Source organism: Podarcis liolepis (genome assembly GCF_965112155.1).
Source record: "Podarcis liolepis genome assembly, chromosome: 7".
Classification (NCBI taxonomy): Eukaryota; Metazoa; Chordata; class Lepidosauria; order Squamata; family Lacertidae; genus Podarcis; species Podarcis liolepis.
The window spans coordinates 93959561-93976388 of record NC_139561.1 but is presented as its reverse complement, the minus strand read 5'-3'; the positions used below and the strand labels follow the sequence as shown (position 1 = coordinate 93976388).

At 48.7% G+C, this 16828-nt stretch overlaps 3 protein-coding genes and 1 long non-coding RNA gene across 7 annotated transcripts in view; 1 reads left to right on the top strand and 3 right to left on the bottom strand.

The window, feature by feature from the left end:
• Positions 1–16828, bottom strand: part of LOC310711115 (zinc finger and SCAN domain-containing protein 31-like) — a gene marked incomplete at its 3' end in the record, with an annotated part of 73180 nt that overhangs the window by 3885 nt on the left and 52467 nt on the right. The window lies entirely within an intron of this gene.
• Positions 1–16828, bottom strand: part of LOC310712878 (uncharacterized protein) — a 73540-nt gene that overhangs the window by 7317 nt on the left and 49395 nt on the right. The window contains exons 2-3 of one of the 4 annotated variants that reach the window (XM_083516316.1): positions 11230–11311; positions 9871–9997 (exon numbers count right to left, since the gene is read on the bottom strand). In XM_083516316.1, coding sequence (XP_083372442.1) covers positions 9871–9904 — 34 coding nt within the window. In that variant the 5' untranslated portion in view covers positions 9905–9997; positions 11230–11311. Of the gene's footprint in view, positions 1–9870; positions 9998–10880; positions 10965–10987; positions 11145–11229; positions 11413–16828 lie in introns of those variants that run through there. The other 3 variants (XM_083516317.1, XR_014529009.1, XR_014529010.1) reach the window with 3 other exon arrangements.
• LOC310712911 (zinc finger and SCAN domain-containing protein 31-like) overlaps positions 1–16828 on the bottom strand; it is a 113701-nt gene that overhangs the window by 67118 nt on the left and 29755 nt on the right. The gene's annotated exons all lie outside the window — the stretch shown is intronic.
• The window catches only part of LOC310712942, a 95443-nt gene that overhangs the window by 54743 nt on the left and 23872 nt on the right, over positions 1–16828 (top strand). The gene's annotated exons all lie outside the window — the stretch shown is intronic.

The window sequence follows — 16828 nt, the reverse complement described above, 5'->3', positions numbered from 1 at the left end:
TTCCGGGGGGGGGGGCAGGGAAGAATCATGACCCAGAACCCGGGACTGGGCGCGTGTGCGTGTGAAGGGGGAACCCGTGTCCGGGAGGAGGAGCCCGTCTCTCTGCCCGGGGCTGCGCAGGGGCGTCTGGGCGGGGGAGAGGGGGTCTTGGGGGGGGCATATGGGGGACCCGGGGGTGTCTCTTCTCCGGGGGGGGCGAGTCTCTCTTGGGGGGGGCTGGGGGGCAGAAAGCCCTGTCCCAGCAAGAGGGGGTCCCGGGGGGGCTGAAGGGGCAGCTGGAGGGGGGGAGACATGGCTGGGGGGGCCATTCTGCGTTGTCCCATCTGCTGCTTTGTGTCTGTATTTCAGCCATAAATGTACCGTATGTTCTTGGTGAAGTCGCCTTGGAAGCAACACAGGAGCAGCCAAGGGGGTTTTCCTGGGAAGCCTTTTATTCCCCTCGGGTGACATTGTGTGTTCTGAACACGCTGCCATTCTTATACCCCCAAAATTCCTGCATTCAGTAAGTCTTAGAATTTGGCTTAGACTTGGGTTGCCAGACGCGTGTGGATTAAACGGTGTGTTTGACGCTCCTCATCCTCTGGAATCAGCGTGTCTTCACAGCTCCTTCAACCAGGCAAGGAAGGACGCCTGGATCCAGAATTGGCCCCCACGGTCACTGAGGGCCTCATGGTTGAAACCGTGTTTAGGGGAGACAATCTTACTCGGCTACGAGGGACGCCAGAGAAGAGGGTTGCCATCTGTCCTCTTTTCCCAGGACACGTCCTCCTTTTCAGGGGTAAAATTTCTGTCCAGGTGGATTTTTTGGTCAAAATGTCTCTGGCCAGACGTTCTGGAGGAGACATAACTGGGGGTGGAAGACTTGCGTTCCTCTTCTCTTCTCCTGCCCCCCCCCCCCAGCAAAACATCTCACAGCTTCTCTAGCCTACATATAGTAGGAGTATTGAAAGTGAGAGTCATCATCGCATCCTCGTTTTTGCTCCTCACAATCTGCCCACCCTCCCAGAGAAGGGCAACCAAGGAGATGAAGACTCCGTCCACTTCCTTCTGTGACGGCAGGTTGCTCTTGCTCCTTGTCCGCCTTGCAAAATGAAGAAAAGAATCCTAAAGTTGGAAGAGACCCCAAGGTCCATCTAGGCCAGGGGAGGCAACCTAAGGCCCGGGGGCCGGATGTGGCCCAATCGCCTTCTCAATCCGGCCCCCGGACAGTCTGGGAATCAGCGTGTTTTTACATGAGTAGAATGTGTCCTTTTACCTAAAATGCATCTCTGGGTTATTTGTGGGGCATAGAAATTGGTTCATTCCCCCCCCCCCAATATAGTCCGGCCCCCCACAAGGTCTGAGGGACGGTGGACCGGCCCCCGGCTGGAAAAGCTTGCTGACCCCGGATCTAGGGCTGTTTTTCAATGTCCCAACGCTGCCTGGCACTGGTCCCTCCAAATGCTCTTGTCTGGCTGGTCTTTCTTCACCCAGTCATGTCAAGCAGCAGCATGGGGGCTAAAATAACAACAACAACAACAACAACAACAACAACAACAACAACAACAACAATAATTTATTGTTTGTACCCCGCACATCTGGCTGGGCTTCCCCAGCCACTGTGAGCGGCTTCCAAAAAATATATTAAAATACTCTAATACATCAAACATTAAAAGCTTCCCTAAACAGGGCTGCCTTCAGATGTCTTCTAAAAGTCTGGTAGTTGTTGTTCTCTTTGACATCTGGTGGGAGGGCGTTCCACAGGGCGGGTGCCACCACCGAGAAGGCCCTCTGCCTGGTTCCCTGTAACTTGGCTTCTTGCAGTGAGGGAACCGCCAGAATGCCCTCGGCGCTGGACCTCAGTGTCCGGGTAGAACGATGGGGGTGGAGACGCTCCTTCAGTTATACTTGACCGAGGCCCTTTAGGGCTTTCAAGGTCAGCACCAACACTTTGAATTGTGCTCGGAAACATACTGGGAGCCAATGCAGATCTCTCAGAACCGGTGTTATGTGGTCCCGGTGGCCACTCCCAGTCCCCAGTCTAGCTGCCGCATTCTGGATTAATTGCAGTTTCCGGGTCACCTTCAAAGGTAGCCCCACATAGAGCTCATTGCAGTAGTCCAAGCGGGAGATAACCAGAGCATGCACCACTCTGGCCAGACAGTCCGCAGGCAGATAGGAATAAATATCCCTGTCCCCCCAGAAAAGCTCTTCTTTCTCTCTTTGTGGAGAGTCTAGGCCCCTCTTAAAGGACCTTTGCCTTGCTCCAGTCAGGTTGTATATTTCCACCCCTTGGGACGGGACCGAAGTATTTTACTTGCCTCATAGCAAACTGGCATTTTGAAGCTTTGACCATTAGGCCTGCACACCATCACCTTTTATAGTGGTACCTCAGGTTAAGTACTTAAATTGTTCTGGAGGTCCGTTCGTAACCTGAAACTGTTCTTAACCTGAGGTACCGCTTTAGCTAATGGGGCCTCCCGCTGCCACCGGAGATCAATTTCTGTTCTCATCCTGAAGCAAAGTTCTTAACCCGAGGTACTATTTCTGGGTTAGCGGAGTCTGTAACCCGAGGTACCACTGTACATACTTTACATTTGCTGAGGCAAAATCTCCACCCCCAACATTGCTTGCGGCAGTTCTGCCCTCGCCTGAATCTCCTCCATTTTTAAAGGAAGCATCTCTTTTTCATGGGCCATCTTGGCCTCCCTGCCTCTTTCTTCTTGGGCTCATCTCTCTCTCTCTCTCTCTCTCTCTCTCTCTCTCTCTCTCTCTGTATCTCTGCTAGATGAAGGGCAGCTGCCATTCTGGCCTCTTCTCTTTCTTTCTCTGCTTCAACCTTAGACAATTCCAATCTTGGTCTCATCATCTCTAATTCAATATATTAGGATTCTCCTCAGACGCAGCAGCTGGGTCATCCTGAGTCTCTTTGGCTTGGCGCTTGCTGGTCATTTTCTGACAGGAATTTTTTCTCTTTTTAATCAAAGAACTTCACTCCTTTATTAAACTGGCTGTTCTGTGTCTCTGGGTACGTTTCTGTGTGGGTTTTTACTTCGTATCACGGCTCTTTCCGCCCCCGGCACCCTTGGGCCCGCCCTTCAGGGTTGTCGTTTTGAGACCCCACTTCCTCCCTGGGTTGCTTTTTCTGGAAGGGACAGAGTATTACTGCTCCCCCTGAGTCTCCTTTGATTTCATCTCCCAAGGTAGAGACTTCAGTTACTGTTTTCAGCCTAAATGAGCAGGAACCTCTTGGAAACATTGCTCTCAACTGATCAGCTGTTTGAGCTCATCTCACTTTCCTCCCATCTGTCCAGAGCTTGGTCAATTCGGCTACCCAGTTGGGCCTAAGTCTCTCCTGGTTTCCTTTTAATTTCACGAAAGGCTTTTTGGCTTTGTTCTGCAGTCAGTCCAAAGCGCACTTTCACTCTCTCCTTAAATGTGAGGGAATCAGAGGTTTCATCCTCTCTGAGATCTGAGTATATTTCACTAAAAATTCCACATATCTGTGGGCGTAAGTGCAGCATCCAGTTTTCCTCATGCATCTTTAAGTCTACCAGTCGGCTCAAAACTAAATAGGATCTGTGTGGGTTTTTACTTCCTATCCCACCCCTGCCCTCAATTAATATGTGACGACGCAAGGGCTCTTTCCCCCCCGGCAGCCTTGAGCCCGTTCTCTCTCTTAAATATAGTGCACCCACCTCACAGAACACAATTTCCACAAATGCCCTCCAACTACCTCAGATTATCTTGTGGGGGACTTGTGTGAGGTAAAACTCACTAACTGGGAGTCTCAGGCAGGATTTCACAAATAAACATTAACGATTTTATTTAACAAGGAAGTTTATGACATGAGTGGATAAAACGTAGGATATTTCAGTTTACAATGTTATTTCCCTTCAAGGTTTTCTTTTTTTTTAAATGATATTTATTGAGAATTTAAAATTATAGAGAAAAAAAAGAAAAAGAAAAAGAGATAGACAAAAAAAAATGAATTCAACAATACAATTCAATAAGAAGGAAAAAAATGCAAAAAACCACACAATACATCAAAACGAAAAACAAAAGCAAACAAAAAATTTAAAAAACAAACCCAATATTTCCAAATCTTTATCTTTCATTAACTTGTTTCATCGACCTCCTCACACCTCCCTTTTTTGTATTCTAGTTATTAATTATCTCAGCAAATCCTTTCCATCTTTCACTATATTCTGTCATTAAATTACCTTAATTTATTTTAACCTTATCTTACCATAAAAAGCCCTAAATCTTAAAACTTAAAACTTATTTATACATAATTCCTTAAAGCATTTCCACTAAAGCCAAATAGTTTCATTCCAACATTTTTTCTAACACTCATTAATTTTACAATAATTCTCTAAATGAATTTTTAAACTTTCTTCCAATCTTCATCCATCGTCTGCCTTCAAGGTTTTCTCAGTTGTTTCACACGTAATACTTTGGCTCTTAACAAGGTGGCACTTTCTGCCAGTTACCCTACTCCCGAGGTACTCCTAGCCAAAGGCCCAAGGGATCTCTGGTTTGGGAGTCTTCTCTTTCTAGAAGGATCTCTCCCCTCCTGACTGGGATGAGAGCTCAGCAGCCGGTCTCTTTCCAGCTCCTCCTTCTCCTGGCTCAGCCTCCCAGTTCATTCCTGGCCTGATTTACTCTCCCAGCTGCCCTTCATCCCCATGGGGAACTGGGGGGAACAGAGTGTTCAGTGGTAGAACACCCTCCCAGCAGATGTCAAAGAGAACAACAACTACCAGACTTTTAGAAGACATCTGAAGGCAGCCCTGTTTAGGGAAGCTTTAAATATTTAATGTATTACAGTATTTTAATATTTTTTTGGAAGCCGCCCAGAGAGGCTGGGGAGGCCCAGTCAGATGGGCGGGGGTATAAATAATAAATTATTATTATTATTATTACACCCAAAGACACCCCATGTGGTTTAGCAGACAGACTAAGAGCCCTGGAGCTGGAGGAGGGAGACCTGGGCCCAGTTCCCCCCATGGCTAGGAGCTTTGGAGGGAGGTGGGGAAGATGGGGAGTGAGAGGAGCTGGTTCTGGATGGAAACATCCACTCTGAGGAAAAGATCGCCAGCTAGAGAAAGGAGTCTCTGAGCTTAGTGGGAAGGAGAGTGTGTGGTGTCCTGGGAGAGTAAATCAGGCCAGGAATGAACTGGGAGGCTGAGCCAGGAGAAGGAGGAGCTGGAAAGAGACCGGCTGCTGAGCTCTCATCCCAGTCAGGAGGTTCACAATTTAGCTGAGAGACTTCAAAGAAGTGTGACTGGCCCAAGGTCACCTAGCAGCTGCATGTGGAGGAGCGAAGACGCGAACCCGGTTCCCCAGATTACGAGACTACCGCTCTTAACCACTACACCACACTCGCTAAATTGTGAACCCCCTGAAAAAGTCTCCTGCTGCTGTTTGAGAGCCAGTGTGGTGTAGTGGTTAAGAGCGGTAGTCTCGTAATCTGGGGAACCAGGTTCGCTTCCCCGCTCCTCCACCTTCAGCTGCTGGGTGACCTTGGGCCAGTCACACTTCTCTGAAGTCTCTCAGCCCCACTCACCTCACAGAGTGTTTGTTGTGGGGGAGGAAGGGAAAGGAGAATGTTAGCCGCTTTGAGACTCCTTAAAGGAAGTGAAAGGAGGGATATCAAATCCAAACTCTTCTTCTTCTTTCTGCAGATGCAATAGAGGCGGCGAAGAAAGTCTTCTTCGCCGTTGCTATCGCCACTTGGTAGGCTCGCCGTTGAGCTCTAACCTGTGTCCGGTCAGATTCGGAATGAGTTATCCACCACCGGCGCTCTAGCCGTCTCAACAATTGTTTCATAGAATCATAGAGTTGGAATAGACCACAAGGGCCATCGAGTCCAACCCCCTGCCAAGCAGGAAACACCATCAGAGCACTCCTGACATATGGTTGTCAAGCCTCTGCTTAAAGACCTCCAAAGGAGGAGACTCCACCACACTCCTTGGCAGCAAATTCCACTGTCAAACAGCTCTTACTGTCAGGAAGTTCTTCCTAATGTTTAGGTGGAATCTTCTTTCTTGTGGTTTGGATCCATTGCTCTGTGTCCGCTTCTCTGGAGCAGCAGAAAACAACCTTTCTCCCTCCTCTAGGTGACATCCTTTTATATATTTGAACATGGCTGTCATATCACCCCTTAACCTCCTCTTCTCCAGGCTAAACATGCCCAGCTCCCTTAGCCGTTCTTCATAAGGCATCGTTTCCAGGCCTTTGACCATTTTGGTTGCCCTCTGGACACGTTTCATTGCCCTCAGATCCGTGGAAAACCACGGGGCTGTCCAGGCTCCATGCAATCGGAGAGGGTGCTTCAGAGCCAAACAGTCAATAGCCCTGGTTAACTCCACATTCCAGCAGGCCACCAGGGAATCGGCTGAAAGGCCAGCAACTTGGGATAAAACATCCCTTACCACTCTCTGGAAATCATTCGGATCTATTAAGTGGCGGGGGCAGACCATCCAAATCGGTCCCACCTCCCTACAGAGGGGAAGGGTGACAGAGAAGTCCAGTTGCACCAGGAAGTGATCTGACCATGGCACTTCTTTCGTTTCGCTTTTACTTAGTGTCAGATCACCAACATCCATAGAGGTAAACACCAGGTCCAAGGCATGTCCGCGGCTATGGGTTGGACCAGACTTATTCAGGGACAGCCCCATGGAGGCCATGCTTTCCACGAAGTCCCGAGCGGCCCCTTGTAAGGTCGTGTCGGCATGGATGCTAAAATCCCCTAGGACAACCAAGCTAGGTGTCTCCAGAACATCTGCCACAACCTGAAGCAGCTCAGGCAGGGAATCCTTGGTGCAGCGTAGGATATTCTCCTAGGTGCCCCAACCTGCCACTTCCCCTGAGCTTATTGCAGCCTGATGGCAACCACCAGGCGTGTGTGTCCTGCTTGTTGGCAAGTAAAGCAACACCCTCCCTGGTCGGGATGGAGGGTCTCGCCTCTGGAATGGTGGAAATGACCATCCAGCCATGTAGCTGGTCAGGGGCCCAGGCCCCTCCTGAATCTTCTTCTGAGTGTCTCAGGATGGGTGATGAATTTCGGGGAATTGGATTGGCAGGCAGTGCCCCTCTGCATTTGTTCCTGCCTTACCCCAGCGCATCATGGCACTCGGAAGCCACTCCTGAGAGGACCTGTTCTCCTCCCCAGCCTCCCTTTCATTCCATGGGCCTTTCAGAGTGGGACCTCCCTTTTCCCCACTGTCTCTCTAGGACACCTGGCTCACAACAAGGCCAGCTTGTCTTCCCAATGTCCCTGTAAGTGAGGAGAAAATGCTTGCCATTTCTGTTTGCCACTGAGCAGTGCTTTGGAGTCACAAGACTCTGTTTACATTCCTCACATTCCATACTGTTGGAAGTCTCACGGGAGACGGATTCCTGTTCCTTTGTTCCTTTGTTGTTCAGTTGCTCTCTGCTCTGACAGAGAGAGGATGTATTTTTCTGCCAGTGTAGCTAGATAATAAAACTCCTAGCAATGTAGCCCAAACCTCTCGTCTCTTCCCTGTGCTGGAAACTCTGCTGAATGGGGAATGTGCCTGGAGCCTTATCAGAGGCTCAGGTCGTCAATCACGTTGAGGCAATTCCAGAAGATGAGCTTTATCAGCTCGGTCGAACAGAGATCCCCAGAGGATCTACCAGGGAAGAAGTTCCCTTGAATTCGGTGCAATGAGTTCTGGGCAGACCTGCAGAATTGTCCAGTTCTAGGATTCTACGACACCCCAGATCACTCTCTGTATCTGGGAAGGGACTGCACCAGAGCTGTGAAGTCACTGGGGGGCAAAGAGGAGACAAGAAGAGCAAGCTTTCTCTTGGCTAAAAACCAAACACCCCAGAAGGAGCAGGAAAGGCCCAGAGGGGGAGAGGCTCTGCAAGGACATCCCCCTGCCGGGCCTTTTCCTCGCCAGGCTCTCCGGGCACCAGATAGGCTTTCATTTTGTTTTGTTTTTTTATATATAAAATATTTATTAAAGTTTCACAAATTTTATAATCAGACACAACAATGCAAACAAACACAAACAAGAAAAAACAAGTATAATTTCAAATCCTTATTTTCTTAAAACTTACTTCACCGACCTCCTCATACCTCCCCTTTCTGCATTCCACTTTCAAATTTTTAGTTCAGCAAATCCTCACTCTTAATTTTATCTAATTGTTAACCTTTCTTTTCTTTTAACTTAATCTTTACAGCTGTAATCCACTTATTTTCTAAAACCGCATCATTTTAACACTCATTAATTTTACAATGTTTCTTAAGATAGTTCTTAAATTTCTTCCAATCTTCTTCCGCCGTCTCTTTTCCCTGGTCTCGGATTCTGCCAGTCATTTCTGCCAATCCCATGTAATCTATCACCTTCATCTGCCATTCTTCCAAGGTGGGTAGATCTTGTGTCTTCCAATACTTTGCGATGAGAATTCTTGCTGCTGTTGTAGCATACATAAAGAATGTTCTGTCTTTCTTTAGCACCAATTGGCCGACAATGCCCAAGAGAAATGCCTCTGGTTTCTTAAGGAAGGTATATTTCAATACCTTTTTCATTTCATTATATATCATTTCCCAGAAAGCCTTAATCTTTGGGCATGTCCACCAAAGGTGAAAAAAAGTACCTTCCGTTTCTTTACATTTCCAACATTTAGTTATTATCAGACAAGTGGTAAATTTTTGCAAGTTTGACTGGAGTCATGTACCACCTATAAATCATTTTCATAATATTTTCCTTTAAGGCATTACATGCCGTAAATTTCATACCGGTGGTCCACAACTGTTCCCAGTCAGCAAACATGATGTTATGACCAATATCTTGTGCCCACTTTATCATGGCTGATTTTACTGTTTCATCTTGTGTATTCCATTTCAACAGCAAGTTATACATTCTTGACAAGTTCTTAGTATTGGGTTCTAACAGTTCTGTTTCTAATTTTGATTTTTCCACCTGGAAGCCAATTTTCCTGTCCAACTTGTACACCTCCATTATTTGATAATAATGAAGCCAATCCTGCACTTTAACTTTTAATTTCTCAAAACTCTGCAATTTCAGTTTGTCCCCTTCCTGTTCCAGAATTTCCCAATATTTCGGCCATTTGGCCTCCATATTGAGTTTTTTCACAGCCTTTGCCTCCATTGGCGACAACCACCTTGGGGTTTTATTTTCCAACAGATCTTTGTATTTAATCCAGACATTATATAATGCTTTCCTGACAATGTGATTTTTAAAAGCTTTGTGAGCTTTAACCTTGTCATACCATAAATATGTATGCCACCCAAAAATGTTATTAAAACCTTCTAAGTCCAAAATGTCTGTGTTCTCAAGAAGCAGCCAGTCTTTCAATCAGCAGAAAGCTGCTGATTCATAGTAAAGTTTAAAGTCTGGCAGGGCAAATCCCCCCCTTTTCTTTGCATCAGTTAAAATCTTAAATTTTATTCTGGGTTTCTTGCCCTGCCAGACAAATTTCGAGATGTCTTTCTGCCACTTCTTGAAACAATCCATCTTGTCCACAATTTGCAATGTTTGAAACAAAAATAACATTCTAGGCAATACATTCATTTTGATCACAGCAATGCGGCCTAGCAGTGAAAGCTACAACAGCTAGGCTTTCATTTTGATGCCAAGGACATCCTGAAAGGATTTAGACCAGTCATGACGTGAAGGAGGCATTGAAGGAATAAATCGTAATTTGGGTCAGCCCTCCTCCTCCTCCTCCTGTGCATCTGGCCAGAGCCATGGCTGCTTTCCTGAGGCCCTTCCTCTGCTTCTGCCCCCATGAAGGTTCCCTGATGGGAGGCTGTGGGGGCTGCAGACAGGCCAGCCCTTCAAGAGCAAAAGGGGGCCATCTTGGAGGGGGGGTAGGTGTAATATTAAGCCTTACTGAGAGAGTCCGAAATCCCCCGATTCTCCTCCATGACTTCCTTATGGAGGGCTCTCTGGTCAGGATCCAGCAATGCCCATTCCACGTCTGTGAAATGGAAGGCTACATCTTCAAAGCACACTGTACCCTAAAAGAAAAAGGTGAACTGTTACACTTTGTTGTTTTCTGCCTCTTAATTGATGTTCTGTATTAACTGGATTTTTTTCCTGCACATTTTATGGATGCATATTTTGATGTGTTAATGGAATTACCGGTATTCATTGTGTATTTTAATAAAGGGCATTAAGAAACTGCTGTTCTTCAAATCAGTCTTCTAATCCTGTGCACAAACATTCCCGTTTGCCACATGGAAGGATCCCTTCTTCTGTCCCTCTGTGCTGTTCTTGCCGGGTGGGGAGTGTTGGGATCCCAGAATGCTGTGTGAGATAGTAGGTCTGCAGGCTTGAGTCTGCTAGCTGATGCAACTGGCCTATGCAATCGGCCTGCAGTACTTTCTGTGCAAGTGCAGGGTCAGAATGATGTGGGTCAGAATAATGTGCTGCCAGTTGATTGGCTGTCCTTGGTTTGAAAGGGAAACCTGTCCAGCAGTAAAGGTGGTGGTGCAGAGGAGTGTGGTCAGAGAGAGAGAGTCTTCCTCTTTGCCTTAAGGTGCAGCCAGGTACTCGGTTTGACTGTATGAACTGCTCCTGTATTATAGCCTGTAGATATTTGTAGATATAGAGCTCACAATAAATATACTGCACTGAAGAACCTGGAACTCTAAGCATTTCTGCTAAAGCGCCACGAAGATTTTGTGACAGGGAGGACCCTCCTGAAGCGCTATAGACATCTCCAAGGTGCGCAGGGGAATGAGAGGGGGAAAGCCCCATTGTGGGACTGATGGGGTGAATCCTGGCCACTCTTTGGTATGGGGTGTGAACTTCTTAGTAGCCTATTTGAGCCTTCAACCCTCCTTCCTTGGCGGTTTCTCCCAGTCCATGACATCCTCTCTCCCCACATGGCCCCTTCCTCCTGCTCTGGGTCCACAGGGGCAGCTTCCCCTCCGCCACCAAGAAAAGATGGACAAGCAGGTCTTGCTGGCCTCGTTCCGTCTCCTGCGAGAGAAGAAGGTAAGTGGGAAGCCAAGAGCGCATGCTTCACTCCGAAGGAAAACTACAGGTGCTCCTTCAAACAAGGAGGAGTTGCCACCTAAATATGGACGTTTGTACCCATTTCACATACTAGAGTGCAAAAACACATCTCTCTTTCTCTGGGCTCTTGGTCCTCTGTGAATTCTCCATTAAGATGAAAAGAAATCACAGATTAGTTTCAGAATCCACAAAATGTGACCCAACAGAGAAAAAACTCCTTCCTCCTTACCCAGAGGCCTCTCTCTGGAGTCCAAGGGAGTCTTCTCTGCCTCAGAGGAATCCGGACCCATTTCTGCTAACAGATCCTTCCCCTGAGAGAGCAACAAGGATTCAAGAGAGAGTGGGGAGGAGGATTAGAAAAGGAGCAGCAGACGCAAACAATTTAGGGCTATCCAATATCATTCCTCGGATGCTTTCCAAAAAAGGATGGGCAAATCAGTAGAGAATTGGGGGATACTCTCCCTCCTCTTCTAGAGTTGGCTGCAAACCTCTCGGGGTCCTTTGGCCTCCTGGTAGCAGAACTGCCTGAGCTGCTGGCTCTGCACCTCTGAGCAAAGGGTGTTCTCCTCAACCAGTTCCTTCTTCACAGTGTTTTCCCAGAATCCCCCACTGCTCCCATGTTGGATGGCATGGCCTCTTCCTGCTTCAGGGCCAGCTGAGTCTTGCTCATCAATCTCTGTTCCCAGGAGATCGGAAGGAGTCCCTAGGTCTTCTGCCAAGTTCTGCCTGTCCTACTGAGAGGTGCCAGAGAATCCTGTAAAGCAAATGCATTCTTCTACTACCAGATTGATACAGTCAGGAGAAGAGAAATGTTCCCTGGGCCAGCATGGATGAGTCTGAATCACAGCCCAGACTCGGAGTTCAAGCACCATATTCCCATATTCGTAAGGCAGACTTCTGTCTTTGTTCTGAGGGCAACTCCCTCCCCCTTCAGAAGCATGGCTGACTCCAACTGGGGGGCCTGGAGCCATCGCTAGCCCTCTGCTCCTCCCTGAATTGGCCTCATCCTCTTCTCAAGCCATCTCTTCCTCTTGTGGGAGGGAGTTCCATGGCTCTAACTGCACACTGGGAGATGGAAGGACTTTCTTTAGCACAGAGGCCAAGTTTTTATTTCTGCCTCCAGATGTTTCCATCTGGCTGCCACCTGGGCTAAGGAACGTGGCTGATTCCTCAATCGCATCAGGGTTCCTTTGCAGGCCCTTTTCTTCCTGACTCAGGGACCCCCTCCCCAAAGGAGCAAGAGAAGAGTTGCAGACCTCCTGTTACTTGCAGCCTCCCTGGCTTTGCAGAGAGAAGGGGGGCAGAACCTCTTAGCCCTGGCTTGGGGATCCCCTTGCAGGAGCTGAGCAGAATCCCCACGGATCCGTCCCCTGCAGCCCTGGGACACCCCGCCCCACTTCTCCCCAATGCACCCAAGGGCAGAAAAGAGAGGAAACTCACCAGATGCCAGAAGGGAAACTGAGGCAGCTCCTGCAGAGGAAATGAAAGCCCCCTCCCCCTCTTGCAGGGAGGATCCTGGGAAGGAGGGAGGGGCATTTGCTCAGGAGGACCTCATTCCCCCCCCCTTACTCCCTGTCCTCTCTAGGAATGCAGCTCAGTTCCTTTTAACTCTTGCAAGGTGGAGAAAACCAAGCTCACATTCTCTCTCTCACTCTTCCAGAAATGGCAGCAGAACTCAGTGGGTAGAGCATGAGTCTCTTTGATCTCAGGCCCCTGGGTTCGAGCCCCAGGCTGGGCAGAAGATTCCTGCCTGGCTGGGGGTGGGCTAGATGACTTTGGGGGTCCCTCATCATGACTCCCTGGCCCTCATGGCTGTTCCTCTGAGCCCTTGCAAAGCGGAGCTCACCCTGCTCCCTTCTCTCTCTCTCAGGAGCCAGGGCCCCAGATGGGTCTTCTTTGGGGGACCCTCCCCTGGAGCCCTGGGACCCCCCATCTCCCCAAGGCCACTCACCGGATCCCAGAAGGCGCCCCCAGACAGCACTTGCGGAGCAGAGAGACAAAAGCCCGGATGGGGACGGAGCTTGTGCTCTGGGGAGCCTCCTCCCTTTATTCCTCTCTAGGAAGCCAGCTGGGTACCACTTAACCCCTTTGCTGGTCCCTCTCTCCCTGCGGGGACCTTGGGGGCCTGGCAAGCTTCTCCCTCCGCGGGGAACAGATTTCTGTACATCTCAAGAGCAACAAGAATGTATTCCTCCCCCCCCTTTGCTTGAGAAGTAAAACTCTGCAAGGGTTTGGCTCCAGGGTCCCTTGAGAGAGAGTTGGTTCCGACTCCCTGAGCAAAGAGGAAGGAAAAGGGGGTCCTGCAAGGAGAGGATGAGGGGAAGACCCCTTTTCTAGGGGTGGGGGAGAGGGATTGGGCTCCCGGGTCAAGAGAGCACCTTGTATCCTGGCACTGAAAAGACACCCCCCCTCACACACACACTTTGTGGCATCTCCTTTTGGCAAAGGGTCAAAACATAGTTCCAACTTGAAAACCACCTCCAGGACCAGGCACCCTCGATGGGCTTTGGACTACAACTCCCAACCGGGCCTGCCAGCAGAAGGCAGGGGGGATGGAAACAGCCGTCCAAAAGGTCCAGCCAGCTCCAGAGGCGACCCAAGGCTGCTCTCCAACGGGGCGCTGCTCCAGGCATCTGAGTTGCCCAGTTCAAGGGAGCTGGCGGGACTAAGAACCAGGGTTCCTGAATCGCAGGGGTTGGACTAGATGAGCCTGGAGTGTCCTCTTCCAGGATTCCTCATCTGGCTCCCAATGCCAGGGCTGGAATGTCTCCCAAAACTGCCCCCCTTTCACAAGGAGGTCTCCCCCCCCCCCCCGTGTCTTAAACTACACTTTGACTGGCAACCATCTCCAATCTCCTTGGTGGACAATCCCAACCAAAGATGCATTAGATTCTCTGAAATCTACTCAGGAGTCCTGTAGTGATTTCATGCTCTTTATTGAAGCTTGTAAAGCAGTGATTTAATTGCACACACACCCCAACCTCAGGCTTTAATCTACATTATTTACACAATCAGTCCCATCTGATTGGCTGATTCTGCTTCCCTCCTGGAGCCTGATTGGTCTTTTCCTGCAGGCCAATCAGTTGTTGCATTCTAGGATCCTACTTGCCTTTTGTTCTAGGCTCCAAGCTTAGTACATAACCCCCCTCCCCTCTACGTTCCCGTTGCGCCCAGAAGGTTAGCGTTCGTAGTCGTTGAGATATGCCGGTCACCTACGTATGCCTTGTGGTCTTGGGTGCCTCAGTAGGGGTTCCTGGTTCTGGCTCTTGTTCCAAGGCTGACGGCTGTGACGTCGCTGGTCCACTCGGTTGTGGTTCTGGTTCCTGTGGCTGCTCGGCCTCGGTCACTTCTGGACTTCCTAGTTCTGCCTCCCTTACCCGCTCCTCCTGCGGGTTTTCCTTAAAACAGGGTGGGGGGTAGAGAGGGCTTAGTCTTCCAAACAACCCTTTATCCATTAGTTAGTAGACAAGATTCCCAGTGCAAGGAGAGGAAAGCAGACCTCTGAGCCCAGCCTGGCCCCCCACCAAATCTTGCCCGCATGCCTTGAGGCCCCAAGATGGGCGGAGGAAGGCCTGGAGGGCAGCTGCTGGCTGGGACTTTGATTGGGGCAGGGTGGGGGCACAGGGAGAGGGAGACAGGAAGACCGGCCAGGGGGTTTCACTGGGGGAATTTATTCACATTGGTTTTCTACCCAAAAGCCACCCCCCGGCTGTGAGGAGAGTGGCGCCTCCTCCATGAATTCCTCTTCCACTCCCAGCCACTCCGCTCAACCCTTTGCTAAAATCCTGCTCTCCTCCCTCCTCTCCGTCTCAGAGGCTGGGCTTTCTGTCTCATCTCAAGAACCGCCAAAGCGCCCACAATTGCCTCTTATCTTCCACCCAAACCGTCCACATCAATCCTAACCGTCTCCTGCTCTGATTTCCATTTTTTGTCTTCTTTTCCATGTTTTCAGACTTCTCCTCCCTTCCTTTCATGGAGATATCTAGTGCTTCTGTTTTCTTTGTCAGTGTCTCTACTTTAGTGGTCAAATTTGTCACCATTTAATAATTTTTAACAATTCGGGCTAATAGCTTCTCCAAATTTAACACAGGCCTAGTGTTAACTGTTTTTGAACTGCCATATTCAAAATCTCCCTCTCCCTTGTTCTCAAAGCAGCCTATTTTCCAGCAGCACCTTATCAGTTTGTCAAGGTCACAGAATAACTCTTTCCTAAGAGATCCTGTTTCCTGCAGTTTTCCAGCCCTCCCTCTTCCTTCCAGCCTGATCCCCAACACACATAAGCTGTTTAACATAAAATCCAATTTCTCAAATTAAGATTTCAATTAAACAAATAAACCAAATAATTACTTTAAGAGAGGAACCATAAAAAAGAAAAAAAGAAATAATGTGTCCAAGAGGACATAGCAATTTAGACGTCCAGATAAGAGTGGTTGTCTTGCAGGAATCCAATTCTCTTTAAGTGGCTCAGAGTAGAAGAAATACAATTGCTTCTGACCGCTGTGTTCGCTCTGCTAAACCGGCCAAAGAGGCAGGAGGACGTTTGGATCGGCGCAGACAGCTTGCAGGCGCAGCGAAAGTGTGCCGGGCTCCATTTTGGCCCTCTTGGCCGCCATAAAATATTATCCTTCAAAGAGAAAGGAACTTATAGAATCATAGAATCATAGAGTTGGAAGAGACCACAAGGGCCATCGAGTCCAACCCCCTGCCAAGCAGGAAACACCATCAGAGCACTCCTGACATATGGTTGTCAAGCCTCTGCTTAAAGACCTCCAAAGTAGGAGACTCCACCACACTCCTTGGCAGCAAATTCCACTGTCAAACAGCTCTTACTGTCAGGAAGTTCTTCCTAATGTTTAGGTGGAATCTTCTTTCTTGTAGTTTGGATCCATTGCTCCGTGTCCGCTTCTCTGGAGCAGCAGAAAACAACCTTTCTCCCCCCTCTATATGACATCCTTTTATATATTTGAACATGGCTATCATATCACCCCTTTGTTAGGATATTTCCGTTTCACCTTAAAAGGGAGCAGGATGTTTGTGTCACAGCCTGCGTATTTCCTGTTTCACAGGATGTTTCTGTTGTGTCTTTGCTTTCGTTTCTCTCTGTGTCGTAGACACTGAAGCAGGCAGTCATGGTTTTCTTTGTTCTGATCAACGCTGAATAAAACTTGTAAATAATGCTCTCCTGAGTGCAACTTTGGCTGTGCATTATCTGCTGATAGAGAGTGTGCATCGTCTCTAGATGTTGGGCTATTTCTGGAGCTCATGTCACTAATAGCTGATACTGCGTGACTACGGGAGATCGATGGATCGTCCGGCAGCCGGCTTGGGGGCCATGATGGACTTTATCTCCCTGGCAGTATCCCAACACCCTTAACCTCCTCTTCTCCAGGCTAAACATGCCCAGCTCCCTTAGCCGTTCCTCATAAGGCATCGTTTCCAGGCCTTTGACCATTTTGGTTGCCCTCCTCTGGACACGTTCCAGTTGGTCAGTGTCCTTCTTGAACTGTGGTGCCCAGAACTGGACACAGTACTCCAGGTGAGGTCTGACCAGAGCAGAATACAGTGGCACTATTACTTCCCTTGATCTAGATGCTATACTCCTATTGATGCAGCCCAGAATTGCATTGGCTTTTTTAGCTGCCGCATCACACTGTTGGCTCATGTCAAGTTTGTGGTCAACCAAGACTCCTAGATCCTTTTCACATGTACTGCTCTCAAGCCAGGTGTCACCCATCTTGTATTTGTGCCTCTCATTTTTTTTGCCCAAGTGCAATACTTTACATTTCTCCCTGTTAAAGTTCATCTTGTTTGTTTTGGCCCAGTTCTCT